Genomic DNA, 17,989 nt, shown 5'->3' on the forward strand with positions numbered 1-17,989 from the left:
AGACTGATAAAACAATCTTTCAGAACTGTATTCATGAACATTGTGGCAATAAGCGGATTAATAGATGAGAAAATGAAGATTTAACTTTCATTTTTCAAGTTTTATGCAGTGCCCGCACATCAGTGTGGAGTCATACTTCAACTAAGTATATTCTTTGACACCTCTACAACAGAATTCATCAATATTGGCCAGTAGAACATTAGCTAGACCCGAACAGACACCGTCAAATTCCATATCACAGCGAGCTGGTGCAGGAACTATAAGGTGGTGGTGGCAACACCAGTTTTCGTTTTTGCAAGTTATCTGGCTTATCAAGCCAATTCTCATGGTTGGAGTTGTTTTTTCGGTGTTGTAGAAGAATGATTTAATAAAGCTCAAATAAATTTTCTCTTTCGTGTCCGTTTAAAGAAAGCACTGTGCTACATGGCTTGGGCAACCTGCCAGCCACAGAACCCACGAGTGCTTTTGTTAGGCAAAATAATTTTTACGGAAACCTTCTTGAGGATATGCATCTGAAAATTTTTTTGCCTAGCAATAGTTCTTGTAAAAATTGAGTAAATCCAATGCTTTCACCTGCGGCTTTGTGTAGCAAAAATCCAGAAAGCAGTGCTCAATAAATGTCAAAATCCTGTGGTCCTTTTTCGAGTAGATAACATGGAAGACCCAGAACGAAGCGAAAAGGCAGGCCAGGCCTGCCAGCAGCGACGCTGTCACAAACAATCGCTGCGCATCCATGTGTAGCGCCTCCCTTCAACCTCTTCTTTTGTAAAAGGAGCCTTAAGGAAGCTCCCCGCGAACTGAAAACCCGAGTTGTTAGCATCCAGGCGCAGCCTCTTCAGCAGGCCCTTTTCAACATATACACCGTCGTCGATGTCTACCTGTGAAAAAACAGAACAAGCACAGATTAATTTTCTACACTTTTGATCAAGGAAAGGTTAGGAAATAAGGTAAGGCTTGCAAAAACGGAAGTCGCTGCTTCTTGTTGATACGGTTTAAAGAACAAAGTACTATTTCATATACCATACATGCGTTGTGCCGAGCTGTGTACTTTCACCTAAGACTAGAAAGTATTGTGAACTTCAATGCGAAAGAAAGACATTCATCTGCCTAGCTCTAAGCAAATGCGTTCCACCCCTTGGCACAGAATGAAATCTGGTGCTGTTCTAGCGATTAGCACACATTCAAAGCTTCAAGCCTGATTTAGTATTAGGCCAAGGGTCAAGCTGTGCTCGATTATAGTCAGATACAACTTTAGAAAAACAGGGGCGTTTACTCCTCCGAGGCGGATGCACACGAGCATCCACTAATGGGTGCGCACTCTGGACTGACGTCATGCGCCGGACGGCCGGTGGCCCGCCGTCGGAGAAGATGGCCGCCCGGGCTTCGAACTGGGCCAAGTCGCGTCAGCTGTGCATGTCAATGCCTACTCACAGTGAATTCCCAAACTGTTTGTCATTGTCTATCATGCTGCAAATATTACTGCGAGCTTACAATGCGGCATCTGTGCCGCGTGCGTTTATTCTAAGCCGTGATCCGGCGAAGAAACATTGCAGCGAGCATCGCTGATGCTGCGCTACGCTTTGTCTGAAAATAGGATGCCTCGGTGATTGCTGCTAACACACATCCTGCCTGTTTGTTTCATGTCTTTTTTATTTCGCTCCTGAGTGAAGTTAAGACAAGAAAAGTTTGCCAAAGTCTGGTGCCTGCTGTCAGCGGCGGGTGAGTTCGTGTACCGTGTCGCTGCATTTTTCGTCGGACGGGGTAAAGTGATGGAGCAAAACCATTCTGAGGAGAAATTAGAAAAGTGTGTGCGCGTGAAACAAACCTACGAGCGTCTCAACAGAAAATATTTGACAAAGAAGCCTCCAATGCAAAGATTTGTCGCCGTCAACTTAGCGTGAGTGATCGTTGTCAACAGTGAGATAGCCGAGCGTCTAATGGCGGTGTTCGAGTGTTGTGTATAGCACCGTCGATTGATTTCTTTCCACCAGTGCTCACCACGCACGCAAGCTGTAGAATGCGTGCTGTGGCACAGTCACGCATAAGTTGTGTTGCCAGCGTTCCTGCTTCCATGCGTGTTTGCACTTACTCATATTTGTCCTTTTATTTTATATTAGCATTTGTTTTTGATAGTTTTCGTTCAGCAAAGTCCTTACACATTTTCATTAGCCAATCTCATTCAAAGCACTAACTCCTGTATACTGCAGGACTGGCCTCTTCCATCTCATTAAAACCTTTCTCACTGGTCTACCTCGTCTTCTCAATCTGCCTACTCGCTGCGTTTTCTGTCCTTGTTTCTTGTATTGTTGCTGCAATGTGATTAACCAACTTGCTCAAAACATATTTTGATCGCCTCTCAAAACAGAAAGGTTTAGAGATACATTTTCTTAAAAGCGTCATGTGGGTTGCACAGCAACTTTGCCTCTTACCTCTGCTCATGTTTATGCATCAGTGCATGTGGCAGCTAGCCAGAAGTGCACATGAAAGGCTGCATATTGTGAAACACCTTGCTATGCTGTTGCATTTTTCATGCATTCAGTCTTAGTAAACAAACGGTTTCGCTGCCTATCACATATGATGGCGAAAATTTTCAGCACGAATAACAATGTGCAGCGGGGTGTGATTTCTGTCCGACGCTTTCGCCGTTGCAAAGACATTCTTCAGTGAACGGAGCCCAGCAAAGCAGTGCACTGAGAGCTTTTGCAACTTTCACCATTTATTACTTCACAAATGACATTGTCTGAACCTGGCCGTTGATCGACATGCCGATGGCTTGTAAATTAAATAATTGCCTCAATAAAACAAATTGAACTTCACTCAGCATTTTTTAGCACAATGCTAGCAGAGCTATTCAGGGTGAATAATTGTGCTTACATTGGTGTTACTTGCCCGGTCAGATAAATAAATACAACAATGACTGCGGTATGACTGCGATTTGACGTGCAGACTGCTAATGGTGCCTTTCAAGCGTGCCCTCGACTACTGCTATTAATAGCTACCCGACTGAGTATATTGGGCCTAACTAAGCTAATGATGTTTGATAATTGTTCTTATTCGCATTACTTGCCTAGGCCAGGTAACCAAAATAAACAATGCCACCACATGAATGTGTGTTTGCATGCAAGCTGCCAACAGTGGCTGTCACTGACGCATTGATTGCTGCCGTTTCACCAACAGTGGTGACGGCTTGACTGGGCTTTGACGTGCAGACTGCTAAAGGTGCCTTTGAAGCGTGCCCTGATGACTGTTATTTTATCACAGGGCCCGTCATGCTCATAGGTGGCTGCCCAATAGAGTATTTTGGGCCTTCTGACATTGGCATTATTCATTTCAACGGGCTGGAAAAAACAGTAGGGGCAGCACAACTGCACGCAAAGCACAATGTGCTTTGGCGTGCAGGCTGCTAAGAGCGGCTGTCAATTTCATTCACGTTGACTACTGCTTTTTCGTGTGAAGCTGGACAGTGGCTGCCCGAATGAGCATTTCGGGCACCACATAGTTATTCAGAGTTAATAACTGCATTTGCATTCAGATTTTACGGCATTTCAGCACGTTTCCATGCCAACGCTTATATTGAGCATGATCTGTGCAGGACGTTGCTTTTTCAGAATTGGGCTTCCATTAGAAGGAATATGTCATCAAATGAACCGCTTATTTATTTGAGAGGTCACGGGAGAATGCTTGGCTGCTGTGCTTGACACACAGCACACCGCTTCAGTGATGGGAGATCCATTATTGCTTTTGCCGAGGTATGTGTGGCTGGCAGGAGGTCTGGACCTCGCTTCACGCAGTCAGAGACGAGGAGAGTTTTCTCTGCGAATAATTCTTTATACAATGTTTACATGCTGTCGTCGTTATCAGGACAGAGACCAACAGAGCAGCTGCAAGCTGCTTAAATAACGCCCCTCAGTCCAAAGATCCCCCAGACAGTCCCCAAGGACGAAACAAGGTCGTGAGAGAGAGGGTCCGGGCAGCCCCCGGGGTCCTAACGCCGCTCTCGGTGGCCGGTGCTTCCTTGAACCACGCTGCGGCGCCAGGACGATTTGGCGGTCGGTCAGAATGGTGCGCCGGGCAAGTTTTATGTCCCGCATAGGCCAAAAGGAACCAACTGCAAGGCACCGAATCGAAACACAGCCCTCCTTTGGAAACTGTCCCAAACACAGTGGGAGTCGTTTGTGGTGCGGGCGCCGCCAGACAAACGAGGGGGGGGGGGGGGGTTGCATTGCTGCCGGGACGGGGAGGGGCCGAATGGCAGTCCGTGATCCGGTGGCTGCTTCTGTCGTGGACACCATGCAGCCGCGAGGAAACTCGAGCCGTGCACGTAGTCGTGTCCGAAGCAGGCAGGCACCATGCGGGGATGAATGCTGCCTCCACAGTCGACAAACCATAGCACTGGCCTTCCGTCAGGCAAATCCCAGGGCACAAACATAACACAATATACGCTTCGAGAACTCGTTAGTGATCTTCTCGATCATCGGTATCTCGTTGTGGTGAAAGAAATCGTGCACACGACCTCAGCGCACACGTGTCCTACTTCGTGCTGCTTCTTCTTTTCTCCACATTTTGTGGGAGTTTTCGCGAGGGCGTCGATAGTTTGCCACCCGAAATATGCGAAGCTTTGACCTCCCTCCTCACCTTTAACACGGTGCTTTCGCTGACACTGAGCATCTTGGGTTTGTAATGGTTGCGATAAATGCATTGTTTTATATAAGCACTTGTTCAGTAGCAACTGATTCATTTGAAGCTCGGAACAGGAGTAGTAAATGTGCCGTGTACATGTAAACAAGCACAAATGCCATGCAGAGTTGCTCTTTCTACTTTTGCCACTTGCAATGAAGCTAAAGAGCAGATGACGGGCAGCGTTGTGGAAGGCACGGGGTTATTTTTCTGTCGCGATCTGGCATGTGTTGTAGCACATGAGAGCTCTACTAAACCAGTCATCAAAGTCTTTATTTATACTCAGAATTGCGCGTTTCCTAAGCACGATTTTTTGAGCGGGATTATTTTAGTCGCGGAGGCAATCGGACGTCGCGCTTCATTCATCTGGGCGGGGCCTCCCCTTTTTTCTAAATTTGTATCCGACTATAGTGACGCACAAGTGCTCGAGAACTATTGAACAAGACGCAATTGTTTTCGATTTACTGACTGTTCTTGGGTGTAAAGCTTTTGTCTGAGAAATGAATAAACCACATACACAAGCAGCATTTTCTTAGTTAGCACAGTCTTTAATAGGTACTGATACCTTCAATTTAGAAAGCCCTGTATATTGGGCCTCATCAAACTAATTTCATAAAAGGTTTGGCAAGGTAGAAGCATAGAATTTTAGAGTCATTAGAAGACAGGTGAAATGAGTTATTTATTGCAATTATTACTCAAATTTGAAATTTAGACCACTCATCCCAATGAGAAATTGATGCAAGCAGTTTGTACATGCCACATAAGCATTTAGATATCAGAAATACGGATTAGAGAAAACCTTTTCTTGGAGGTTCATTACTGCAAGCAGTCATGCCCTCGAGGAGAAATAACTTCTTTTTCTGTAGGCAGAAATGAGGCTCGAGTATTTTATTGACACATATATATGCCCATGCATATATGTTATCTCTGTTGTAAACCTTTTTTCCATGTATATGCAAGGTGTGTGTGTAACATCTCATTGTGCACAAAATCAAATCCATAAGAACCCGACAAGAAGCTAAACAAACAAGAGAGCAATCCCAGTGACAAGCCATGTTAAACCAATGAGGTAGCCATCCCAGTAACAAACCGTATCAAAAATTTTACTGACATGAATTCTGACCTTTGAAACATAACATGTGTATATGAATACTATCTACATTAGAGCAATGGGCAACTTTAAGCAATGGCTGCGCCAACATCAGAACGATGTGGATGAGAAAAGAGTGGCATCAAATGCTTTGGCAGAGCATGCAGCAATGACATGACACAATAGTGACTGGATAGTGTCTAGCATAATCGGCCAGGAAAGAAATTGGAAGCCATGCCTGTACCCGGATTCCCTGGAGATGCAATCAACAGGACACACGTTTATCTGAAACCAAGGGGCCCACGCCCATCTTATGCTAAAACTTACTTAATTAAATATGCACTTCCACTTTTTTTAGCCTTATTGTGAACAAGGCTTCCATATGGAAGCCAAAATGTATTGCTTTTAATGTTGTATTTGGTTGGTCTGTGTCTGTCTTTGTCATGTTTCATACCGACCACACAGGCTTCTCTGAAACTCTTGATGATACAACTTTTGTGCGAAAGCATTGCTTAAGGCACTTTTGCGTAAACGATGTCTTTAGGTGGTACAACACATTTTTCTAGACACTCTAGAGAACATTCTTCAAGGCACGAAACCTGAATTCATGGTTCTTAAAAGGCATTTTAGCTAGATTATTATAGTCTATATGGAGTATATAAGGCATAATTACTCAAGCGCCCAATTATATTTAACTCAGAGGAGGCTACTTTAGGTAAATTCATTAAACTGAGGGCACTCCACCAAAACATAAAATTCGTGATCAGCCACTACAACTCCTGAAAATGGCAATACAGTAAAAGGATTGCATATAACACAAATGTTTCCTACAACTCGAAAGGCAGCACCAGTTTTGTACGCACCTTTGAGAAAGCACACAGATCATGTGCTTTATTGTCGTGCTGCCCAGCTTCCAGCAGTGCAGCAGGTTCCTGCTCGATATAGGGATGCCTCCAGAATCCGCATAGCCTTCAAAAGTAAGAAATGTTTAATTTATTGTGCTGTGAACCTGGGAATTTGTGATTTACCAGTGTCATGTGGAATTGCAAAGAGAGCCTCACACAGCCAGCTGCATGAATTTGCGCCTGGTTGCACAAATGTCTCTTTGTTATATCTAAGGAGGTTACACTGATATTTTGTAACAAGTGAAGTTTCAGGAAGGAACGAAATCAGCAACAACAGGCTACCAGGACAATCAAAAACAAAACTCATATATGCAGTAAAACGTGGCGCATTGGATTACACAAAAATATTGAGCACATGAAAAGCATTCTGAAAGCTAGATCGCGATTTTGTAGCGATGCTATTCCTTTTCGTTATTCGTTAGTGGTCTGACCGCCGCCCCGGCCCGTGCTACGTACTGGAACAGCCGGTCGTTTGCGGTGGGCGAAAGAGTGGTATAGAATCGAGGGGTAAGTATCGCTACAAAATCGCAGTCCTTACTTTACTACGCACTCCCGTATAACCTACGATTGCAAGAGCTGGCATCCCGTTCGTAAGAATTGGTTGGTCTATGTCTTTCTTAAAGGCCGGTGTCTGAAATGTCTCGATTAAAAATAAGCTTCGTTACTGTAATATCGGCCTATGTCGGTTTTGCAACATAGAAGACAAATACGCGAAGACACTCAATAACATAAACAATACACAGGTTCTCGCGACGTGGTCCTCCAAACCAAACTGTATACATACAAAAATCTTCATACAAGCTTCTATCCGCTTAAGCGTCAAACATAGGAATCGTGTGCCAACGCGCGAAGCCCATGATACATCGACGGATACATTACACATGTACTGTACTTGCGGGAATGCATATATTACGAATAAATTCTTGCCAGAAAACTACCGAACGAACAGCAACTTTCAGTGTTTTCATAATTGTGTGGCCATTCAGGCATAGCAATCAAGGCGGGTAGCATATATTTTACAGCAGAATGCAAGTACGCTGTAACATCAGAGGAAGCCTTCGTGAAATTGCTTGCTAAATGTGCACAGCAAGACGGCCAACCTACGATCAGAAAGCGCTTTGCTCTAGCTAGTTACACAACATTCATTACGTAAATCATAAGTTCAAGAATGCGCGCAAGGGCCAAACTTGCTTACCTTTCAAAAAGACTTGGCCAACGCTCCTTCTTCTCAAAGGTACCGAGGCACCGACGTCTTTCTGGCGCAAGCACTGTAGAACTTCCGATGAACTCCAGCTCCACAAAAGCACAACCTTCAACAGCCTTCCATGCACTACGATTCGAAGCTCCAGTACCAGACTTTTCACGGGAGCGCGGTCAGGCAGCTCGGCAGAACAAAGGCAGGTCAGACGACAGCTCACTGTCGACACTGGTAGATCGCACAAAACACACGGCGAACTAACGGCGTTACACGAGTCCGGAGGGTTTGCGATGGTTACTGCACACGACAAGGAGCACATTTTGTCTAGGCACTTCTAAAATATAACTGAAATACCGCCTTCACGACAACTAACGTGGTATGTCGACCAAACCAACGCCTCCTATAACTATACATGGCTTGCATTGACGTCACGGCTAGGAACCCTGGGATACTATTCCGCCATGCTGGTGCAGTCGCAGCGCAGTTGATGCGGTTGATGCGTGTGCGGTAGTTCGTCGATGCGTCGCAATGGTTATCTGCGCAGTTGTTGGATGCTCCAACCGCACTTGTTGGGCGAAATCAACGAATACAAACTTTTTTCGTCTTCCAAAGATCATCGGACATCAAGGTGACCGTACGAGAGAGTTATCCGCGAAGCGACGGGGTCTGTGGCTGGCTCGGATAAAACGCGCCGACCTCAACACTGAAAGGACCGGCATACGTGTTTGTGGCGCGCACTTCGTAAAAGGTAAGCCCGCCGCATATGCACAATGCTACTTTAGCTGCAGGGTGTACATACAAGCACAGAGGAATGGCTGATTTTTTAACGAAAATTTTTGTTGTTGTCGTAGGCAGACCATCAAAACTGTGGCAGGAGGCGGACCCGGACTGGGCCCCTACGCTTTTGCTCGGCTACAGCGCAAAACGTGGAGATCCCGGACGCCACGCTCGCGCGGCAAAACGGAGGAACCAGGCGCGTGCAGCCCAAGCACGGCATGCAGCCGAGGCAGCGGAGGCGACGAACCCGGACGACCTTACCGCTTCTCAGTTGCCCGCGCCGCGTACGGACGACGAAGTCGGCGTAGAAGACGGTGAAAAAGGTGAGCGTCTTTGTTGCGCGTTTGGAGCAGAGACAAAAAATGATAGAGAGGGGGGGGGGGGGGCTGACGCTTTTGACGCTTTTTTTTTTCAGTAAAGTGGGGTAGCCCAGATGTTACTCTCCTGTGTGTGTGTTTTTTTTTGCCAGCCCATATCGTGTGCCCTCCTGCAACTCCCCCCTCCCCCATTCACACTCCGTGTTCATTTTTGTTTGCAGCACATGATGAACTGCATAATAAAATGAATTTTGTATGTTGCAGGGATTGTAGTCCAGACGGACATGACAATGGGCGACCTCGAAGCATTGGAGAAGGAGTGTGTGTCACTCAATGAGAGTCTCTACGCTGCAAGGAATGAAAACAAGCTTCTGGAACTGACAGAAGACGCCCTCAAATGTAGCGACAGAAAGGTTGCATATTACACTGGCATGGCAAATTTCACAATCCTTTATGCACTGTTTGGTGTCATCGAGAGATTTGTGTCACACAATGCGAAAAACAGTTTGCCAAAGTTCCAGGAATTCCTGCTCTTCATCATGAAGTTGAAGCTAAATTTGCAGATTACTGACCTCGCTTTCAGGTTTAATGTGTCAGATGCCACAGTGTCACGCATATTTGACAAATGGCTGCATGCTGCGTACTGCCGTCTAAAGTCTCAAATTGTGTGGCCACAACGCAGTGCTCTGCAACGCACAATGCCACAAGCATTTTACGATTCTTTTGGAGAAAATGTTGCAGTCATAATTGACTGTTTTGAGATAAAGATAGAGAGACCATCTTCGTTTCTGCCCAGAAGTGAAACATGGTCCCAGTACAAAGGTAGTAACACGGCAAAATATTTAATTGGCATTGCACCACACGGTATTGTCAACTTCATTTCTGAAGGCTGGGGAGGACGCACTAGCGACAGGCACATAACTGAGCACTGTGGTCTTTTAGACAACTTACTTCCAGGTGACGTAGTGCTTGCAGACCGAGGGTTCAATGTGTCTGAAAGTGTTGGGTTTTACTGCGCTAAACTTCATGTACCAGCGTACACTAAGGGGAAGAAGCAACTTTCCGCAGCAGACGTTCTGAGCACTAGGAAACTAGCAAATGTAAGGATACACGTTGAGAGGGTGATCGGGCTAATCAGAAATAAGTATGTTATCCTGAAGGCCACGCTGCCCATTGACTATGTTGTTGGCAGACCTGGAGACAATTTGACACCTCTTGACAAGATTGTTACGGTTTGTTGCGCCCTTTCCAATCTATGCCCTTCAATAGTTGCATCACTAAGAGAGTGTAACGGTGACTAGGTCTGTCTCTCGGTTGCGCAAAGATGATGAAAGTTATGGGTCCGAATCCCTCTGAGAAACTTTTCTTTACTTGAATATGTTGCCTTAAAGAGTGGATTCGAATAAGTGTGTTGTGCTAGCCATTAAAATAGCTCCAAAGTTATGCAGAACATTGTTTCACTGTGGTTGTTCTTAAAATTGCATTGTTCCTCTGTAAAATTGCACTCTTCGCATGGCAAAGATGAAATGGTTAACCCGAGACAGTAAAGTTGCAAGATTCAGATTGTTCCTTTTTTAAATATTTTGTCTGTCTGTGCCTTACATGTACCATGCTTTGTGCCCTGTATTGGTTATACACCTTCTGCAGGTACTAATCTGCATCACTGTGCATAATGCAAAATTTTAAGATGCGAACATTTCAATTTAGTGAGTGTTGTGGATGAAAACCAATTAAAATGTTTTTACAAGTTGAATCTTGAATACGTATTTGTATTCTGGTGATTACCAGTTCCATGTGTTTATGGCTCTCACTGATGCTGGTAATGTGTGGAGTGTTTACATACGAAACACCATGACCTAGAAGGGTTGAAGAATAAAGTGTATCTTTTTAGAAATCCTGAAAGCTCTGCTTATTCCTGACATGACATATGTTCCATGGTCCTTGCACCAACTTTCTTCACACTGGCAGGCTCAGATTGGCAACGTGGGTTGAAGCCTGAAGTGTGCTTTAAAAAAAAAAGAAAACACACTAATCCGTCTTGTCTTTACATTGAGGACAAAACCACTTCTTTGCTCTTGGCTTTTGCTTGAGTCCAAGACAGGAGAAGTGGAACCACTTGTACTGGCATGATGCACTGTCACAAGCAACCATTTTTCCAGTGTCTGGTCCACGGCAGAAACAGTATTCGACATCGTCGGACAGCTTGTCTTCAAGATTGCTTTGCTGCCTCGTGTAGTAGCGACTAAATAGCTCGGGTAAAATTACCCTCTCGAAAAACTGCTTTGCCTGAGCAAATATCTTGATGCAAAACTGTTCGTCACGTCTTACTCTTTCAATGTGTAACACATTTGGTCCCCACACCACAAAGTCGCAGAATTGAACCTGGCACACAGTCATCTGGGTCTGGATTTGATAATAGTAAGCGTGATCTGTCTTGAGCTTAAATGTTCCACCAGTATCACGCAAGCATGAATTCTGAGTGGTGATCTCCTCGGCACCTTTCAGCAAAAAAGGGCACTTTAACTCCACGACACCTTTCCCACAGCAGCTGCACGAGACGATGGCATCTGGTGACGCACCGATAAAAGGGTAAGCAGTGCTGAGGTGCAAACCAGACCCGCGGCACTGGAAGTCATGATGTTTGGTGGCTTCCTTATCTGTGTAAGCTCGCAAAGCATCTTGTTCATGGTCCAAACCCCACATGACGGCAGGGACTCTGACGGAATTTTTTTCAGGGTAGCATACCGACTTCAACAGTGATATGCTGGGGCTTTCGATATTTGTGTGACAAACCCTCTTCATTACCGAAGCTGTTACTCTGCCAGCCCGATAAAGAAACCAGTCCGATGAGTTGCTCTGCTGTCTTGTGGCAGCCTCAACTGACTTTATCGTGCCCTCTCCGACTGAAAATTCAGACAGAAAGTTTTTCGCCTTCTTCAGAAGCATGTCAAGATCATCAGCCAAGTTCTGCTCGCTGTACAACTTTCTTAAGTGAGCAGGCTGGGATCGTACGGGCTCCTGGAAGCTCTCGCAATATTCTGGCAGCACTGAAAATAGCGCGGGTACAACGTTGGTGGTTTTGAAAGCTCTATAAAGGCCTCTCTTCTGTGGGCGGTGGGATGTCCAAGCGTTTCTTCGGTTGAACCTCTGTTGTGCTGCTGTTTTCATCATCCAGCTTTCGCTTTTTCATTCTGGACGAAGTGAAATCTATATCTTTGAGCCTCCTGAACTGTACTTTCTCCACGTATGCAGGAAGCCAGATGTTGTTGTTTGAGGTGCAGCTGATAGCATTCTTCATTCTCACGCCAGTCTCAGTGGCATACAAGCAGGCTCCGACATGAGAGCATGCCTCTCCTAATCCGGCCATACAGGTGCAGTGGGCTGTGAGCACAACCCCACTTTTTTTTGCATAATATCCATACATGTAGCGGCTGGTCTCGCATCCTTTGTGAATGGTTCACCTGGGAAGGAAATATCAGGGTACAAATTAACGTTGGGCACATCTCTGCACGAACTTGCGTCACTGTTGAACTTGTCGCGCACTAAGCACCGGCAACAGCAACAAGCCGAATCAGTTAAGGCAGGCCATAAAAAATCGCGTGACGCAGTAGCCGGTACTTAGATTGGATGGGGGCGATCCATATCAATTTCTTCCCGCGTGACTTTATTATTCGTTCATTAACTCGTTTGGCTTCCAATCTGAACAAAGCATCAAAAGTTCCTATCATATGCGCGTAAAAAAAACAAAAAAAGAAACGAGGCGTCATCTGAAATCGCCAAGGTACATGTGAAGAAACCGAGTCTAGCTTGAGTTTGTAAATAATTCTTTTGTTTACGTGAATCCTCACACTTAAAGACTTGCAGAATGAATGAACGTTATTTATCCTTTTCTCTCGTTAAAAAACAGCTTACGAAACTTTGCTACTTACCTCTCCAAGCAGAAGCACCTTTTCACCTTGCAGCTGCTTTGCAGACAGACCCTTCACCCAGCCGCTAGTAAAATAATTATGCGCTTCGGTCGACTTAAACGCCTTCATCTCCTCAAGGGTCAGAAAGTTTGCAGAGAAAACAAGGTAATTGACGATGTCACCATAACAAATCTCTGGGAATATGCCGACATCACTAGCCGTGTCCGTTCCCGGTCGCAGCGTGAAGGGGTCGATGTTGTCACACATGCGTACTTTTTCCGCATACCGCACGCGCTCACACCCCGTGAGATCCAGGTGGTAGTTCGCGTCCAAAGGCTGCTGACTGAGAAGCGGCGGCATATCACACGTAAAAAACACACCGTCAGCGACTGTGAAGGAACGCGCGCGCCCCGGCTGGTGCACTGCGCTGACTCCGCTTGGACTGCACCAGCATGGCCGCCACAGCGCGCGCCGGTGAGCGTGACGTCACGTGAAAGCCATGTATATGCCTGGAACGTCGCTCTCTTTTCCATAGGGAGCTCTCTGCCGAGTGTTGCGACCATGCGCCGCAGGACGGCGCGCGCAACCGTACCGGTCCCCATGGCAACCACTGCCGCCGCCGCCGAAAGCTCACGACGCGCCAGCCGCTTGGCTGCCGACGTCGCTCCCGGTTGGCTCCCGGTAGCTACGCCACCGGCGTGTTTACAAGGGCTGGCCGCAAGAGGCGCTCGCCACCGTACCAAAAGGAGGAGAGTACAGGCGAGGGAAGGGCAGCGCGTTTGCGGCTGACGTTCCAGGCATTGTATATTATAGGAGGCGTTGACCAAACAAATACTGCAGTGGCGCCACTCTGCGGTTTTTAGAAAAATGTGTCGTAAATGAGAAAATTACGTGTTTTTTCCTAACAACAATCGGTAGGGACACTTTAACAAATTTCTTGGGTCCAAAAGTGTTAACTTTGTATAAATATGCACTTTTCTATACGAAGTTTAAGGAAATGTACTGTATATATAAAAAAAATGAAGCGGATGTCGCCTTCAAGATTCGCAACCGCTTCAGTCGCATGCAGTTTGCAAAAGCACGGCCTTCGAAATCAGACTTTGTCGCCCAAACGAAACTGTAGCTGGGAGGAGGGCAGGCATTTAGGCCCCAATTGTTGGGTTTACAGTGCCTAGGTAGGCTTCCTTATTTATAAAAAATATACACGGACTAACGCCGAACCATGAGCGAGCTTTAAGCAGGGGACACACGGTACGATTCGGCGTCCGATCCAACGTGCGTGTATCCGAACGGTCGAGCGGCGCGTAAGCTCCGCACAGATCCAGCCCCCCCCCCTATTCCCCCCCCCACACACACACCTTGAGTTCAGATTCACGTCGAGAAACACAATATAAAAACTCTGCACAACACTGCTTCGCTTTACGTGAACACTGTCAATAAAATTATGCCCCTGCAAGTGACAGAACACTTCACGACGGCGCGTTGTCCACTGACGGCTCCGGTAACAGCCAGCGATACGGCCGGCAGGCATAGCTAGGCGGACGCTGCGGCCGACGGCGCTTGATTCAGCCCGAGCTCGATGAAGAGGGCTTATTTTTGCCAAAACAATTAACGCTGTGCACTTAGGTAGCCCGTAATCAAATACAATTGGTTTACTCGACGCAGTCGTTGCGAAGGGCAAACGTGCAAGCGAAGCGAGCAGCCTCGCTCGGACGGTCGGTGCATATATAGATCGGTGGGTGCTGTTTGTCCGCGGAAAGGCCCTCGCGTCGCGGCTCCCGATTTCGACGGTAGCTTAGTGCTAGTGTACTAGGCGCTGTTTTGCATAATAAGCACATGTTTGAGATAACTTTATTGAACTGGTAACTATTTCGTGTCGGCAACAAACTGCAGCAGGCAAGGGAAAAAAAAAAAGACGGCGAGAAACCGGCCTGCTGCGGCCAAACGACGGTGCGGAGAGTGCGGTTGTCGGACACATCGGACGATGAACATTAGCCCGGTTTGTCGCACGCCGGACGTCCGATCCGGCGCTTCGACACGGCAAAACACCTCGATTCCGGCTGCCGTTCAGGCGCGTCGCACGCCGGATCGGACACCGAATCGGACCGTGTGTATCCCGCTTTAGTTGGCGAACACGAGCCCATCAGCGCGCCGTCTGTGCAGCTCCGTCTACTTGCGATGGTGGATGGCCTACGGGCTTCTTTGACGCCTACTGAGCACAAATTCATGATCACCGCTCGTATACACGCTTCCTACAGCGCTAGCTGTCGTGTTTACGAGATTATGTGCCCTCACGTTGAATTGGTGAGACCGCTCGACATGATCGCATCTATTTCTAGTGCGTGAGGCTTTCCATTGACTGTCACTACAACTAACCAACGTTTTGTTTATTTTGTGCTACAGTGGGTCGTGACGATTCCGTTCACAGCTTCAAAGTGGACAAGAGACAGTCGTTTTCTCGCTCGTAGAAGCATGAAAAAGTGGGCTTGTGCTTGGCAATGAACTTTGACCGACACGCTTGCTTCCGGCCGGAGCAGCAGACGCGACAACTCGCCGTTTGTAGGCTGCCGGCCGATGGCGGTATCCCTCGCGAACGGCAAGATATTTACCTGCCGTAGAGAGGATCGGTCCAGGAACGATTCTTGAGGCGATTTTTGTCGCTGAATGCGAGCATGGCCACGCCGGTTCGCCGTGCATAACGGAATCGGAACATTATTTTTCGACGAGTTCGCACTGACGCAATGCAGTCGATTGGCTCGTCGGTCGTGCAACGGGCGGCGCGCCGCCAGGAAGCCGCGTCCACTTGAGACACCTCTTACGCGACGTATGTAGTACATGCGTTCCAAGTTTCTAACGTTCTGCCGTTCCGCTGGTGGATGCACCGCCACGGCATCGATCTTTGCCATTCCTGCCGCGGCCGTGCCTGTCGCCGAGCGTAGGCTTAACTGGAATTGGGCGGAGCTTGCGACCTTGGGGAGTAAAGTGGTAGTATTTAATCACGTGATCTTCATGTTGGTTCCAGATCACGTGGTTTTAAACTCTCAATAGATGGTTTTTGGTCACGTGATCTAAAACTCTGTACGTCGTAAAGCCGGCTCATGACATCCTTTTACTACGTTTCTCAGAGATGGTAGTAAAACGATGTAATGTAACGCATTTTACTGCCTCATGCCAGAGTAATTTTCTGGTGCAAGGTAGTGTTCAAAGCTCATGAGCCGCAAAAACCCCAATGTCGGCTAACTTTTGTTTACAGTGTATCGCAATTGATGCTCCGCCTTCCGGTCGAAACTGCGGCTTTTTTTAAATCAAAATTTGTTCAAGTCGCCAGTAAAATAGGCATTTGCAAATTTTCGAACCACTAACGAAGAAGTACACTGCCACCCAAAAGCGAAATTCCCTCACGATGAGGTTAGTATTTCTAGCGTCTTCAACTCCTCATGACGTACTAGCCACGACTAAATGTGTATGAAAGAATCTGATGGCAGATTGGTTGTTTTCATTCAATGCGATTGTGCTTATTCCAAATTATGGTCAAGCTACATCCGCTTCAGATGCTCGTGAGAAACTGCATGTGCCGTCTTCGTCACTGGTGACAGGTCTAAGAGTGCAGCAACAAACGCGCCCATCGCAACTATGACTTTTGTATTTTACTTTAATTTTTTACGCATGCTGAGCCAACAAATGCCAAGTGCCATCTCGCGTCTGTAGCCTATCATAGTCGACACAGTCAAGCTATAACCATGCTTAATTTCGTTCGCCCTGCAGATTGCCGCTGCAGTATGCATATGTGATCGCATAATTATTTTCGCTGTGCATTGCTTCCCGCGGATCTTTTCAAAAAATTATTTACACGCACTATATTCGTCATTCAGCTACATTACTACAGAGAATATTAACACCATGCCCTGGGTCTAAATGCCTTCCAGCTTCTATTTTAGTTTCGCTATTTCGTAATTGCTTTAAAGCGAGCCTGTGTCTGTTATCTCCTACTTGACCTAGCGAAAAGAGAGCATTCATTTGGAAACACATGCGTGAACAAAACACTCCATTGTTAAATTTATTGACAGGAAGCATTGGTCTATTTCCACTTATCAATTTCCGTTAAAGAAATTACATGTTTTGCTAATGTTTTCTATGTTTAGTTGCACTATTTATATCATGGCGCCCTTCCCTTCACTTCTCAGCTTTCTCCTAGTCGTGCTGTTACGTGTATTTCCATTTCGGAAGGCGACCCATTTAGACTTCCGAGTGTGGCCTAACATATTGATGTAGATGTTGTGCGAACTTGTGTACCATTTGCCGGGCGTTGAGTGTCACCCGATGAGTCTGTGACACACGCGCATGTTTTGTTGTTGTGTGGTCGTCCAACCCATTTCTTAAAATTCCCTTGGGTTCTTCACTCCCTATCGTTTTTCAATGTACCTTTTCTCTTCTAGGGCCAGTAGGCGTTATGCCCTTCCTTGTGGCAACTACCAGCTAACTCTCTTTCTCCTCTCTGTGACTGTTTTTATGTATACAAGCCCAATATTAATAATAAAACATGAAAGTTACTTTGCCCCAACTAACATATACATACAGCGGCTCAAATGAGCAGGTGGCATTGGCACATGCACTACACTGCCTGCAATCTCGCGTTTTAAATTACACGCGTATTTTTCCATGTATAAGCTTTTCAAGGACGCTCGTGCCACCGTGCGAGTAAGGACATGCCCGTTGTATTCAAATCATGCACAACGAAGCTTTCCTGAGAAATACTTAGCACAGTAAGCAAAAAGTCGTACCTTGACTGCTAGTCATGAAGCGTGTCAGCCTTGCACACGGATTGCGGCGCTGCGCAACAAACCACAGTTTATATATAAAAAAGACCCTGGTGCAAACTCGATCCTGCTTATTCCTGATTCGATGTTTCTGGATTCTCAATTTCCTGTAAGCACTTGCCAGAACAACACACTTCAAGTAGTAAGCTGTTGTAAATGTATACGTTAAGATGGAGAGGGAACTTGCACCAAGAGCACGCGTATACGCGACGACTTCAACAAAGAGCAGTCGCGGGGGAATACGGGCGTCAGCCACAGACAGTACCGGAAACCACAGGAACAACAAAGACCACAGCATAC

The 17,989-nt window shown here is 46.4% G+C and overlaps 2 protein-coding genes and 1 pseudogene across 2 annotated transcripts; 1 reads left to right on the forward strand and 2 right to left on the reverse strand.

The window, feature by feature from the left end:
• The first annotated feature begins 8,376 nt into the window (after nt 1–8,376).
• LOC139052481 (uncharacterized) lies at nt 8,377–10,269 on the forward strand. The gene is made up of 3 exons (XM_070529597.1): nt 8,377–8,618; nt 8,722–8,970; nt 9,229–10,269. The coding sequence occupies exons 1-3, from the start codon at nt 8,399–8,401 to the stop codon at nt 10,263–10,265; spliced, it is 1,506 nt and encodes a 501-aa protein (XP_070385698.1). The 5' UTR covers nt 8,377–8,398; the 3' UTR covers nt 10,266–10,269.
• A 712-nt stretch (nt 10,270–10,981) lies between these two features.
• LOC139052482 (uncharacterized) lies at nt 10,982–11,910 on the reverse strand. The gene has a single exon (XM_070529598.1). The coding sequence runs from the start codon at nt 11,908–11,910 to the stop codon at nt 10,993–10,995; it is 918 nt and encodes a 305-aa protein (XP_070385699.1). The 3' UTR covers nt 10,982–10,992.
• A 116-nt stretch (nt 11,911–12,026) lies between these two features.
• On the reverse strand, nt 12,027–13,267 carry LOC135909103 (uncharacterized; annotated as a pseudogene).
• Nucleotides 13,268–17,989: the final 4,722 nt, after the last annotated feature.

This window comes from Dermacentor albipictus, unplaced genomic scaffold (genome assembly GCF_038994185.2).
Source record: "Dermacentor albipictus isolate Rhodes 1998 colony unplaced genomic scaffold, USDA_Dalb.pri_finalv2 scaffold_24, whole genome shotgun sequence".
Classification (NCBI taxonomy): Eukaryota; Metazoa; Arthropoda; class Arachnida; order Ixodida; family Ixodidae; genus Dermacentor; species Dermacentor albipictus.

Excerpts from the sequence above, each read along its gene's own strand:
- LOC139052482 (XM_070529598.1), bottom strand. The coding sequence starts at position 11,910 with ATGCTTCTGAAGAAGGCGAAAAACTTTCTGTCTGAATTTTCAGTCGGA.
- LOC139052481 (XM_070529597.1), top strand. The coding sequence starts at position 8,399 with ATGGTTATCTGCGCAGTTGTTGGATGCTCCAACCGCACTTGTTGGGCG. Across the intron at positions 8,619-8,721 it reads TGGCGCGCACTTCGTAAAAG|GCAGACCATCAAAACTGTGG; the intron begins GTAAGCCCGCCG and ends TTGTTGTCGTAG. Across the intron at positions 8,971-9,228 it reads CGTAGAAGACGGTGAAAAAG|GGATTGTAGTCCAGACGGAC; the intron begins GTGAGCGTCTTT and ends TGTATGTTGCAG.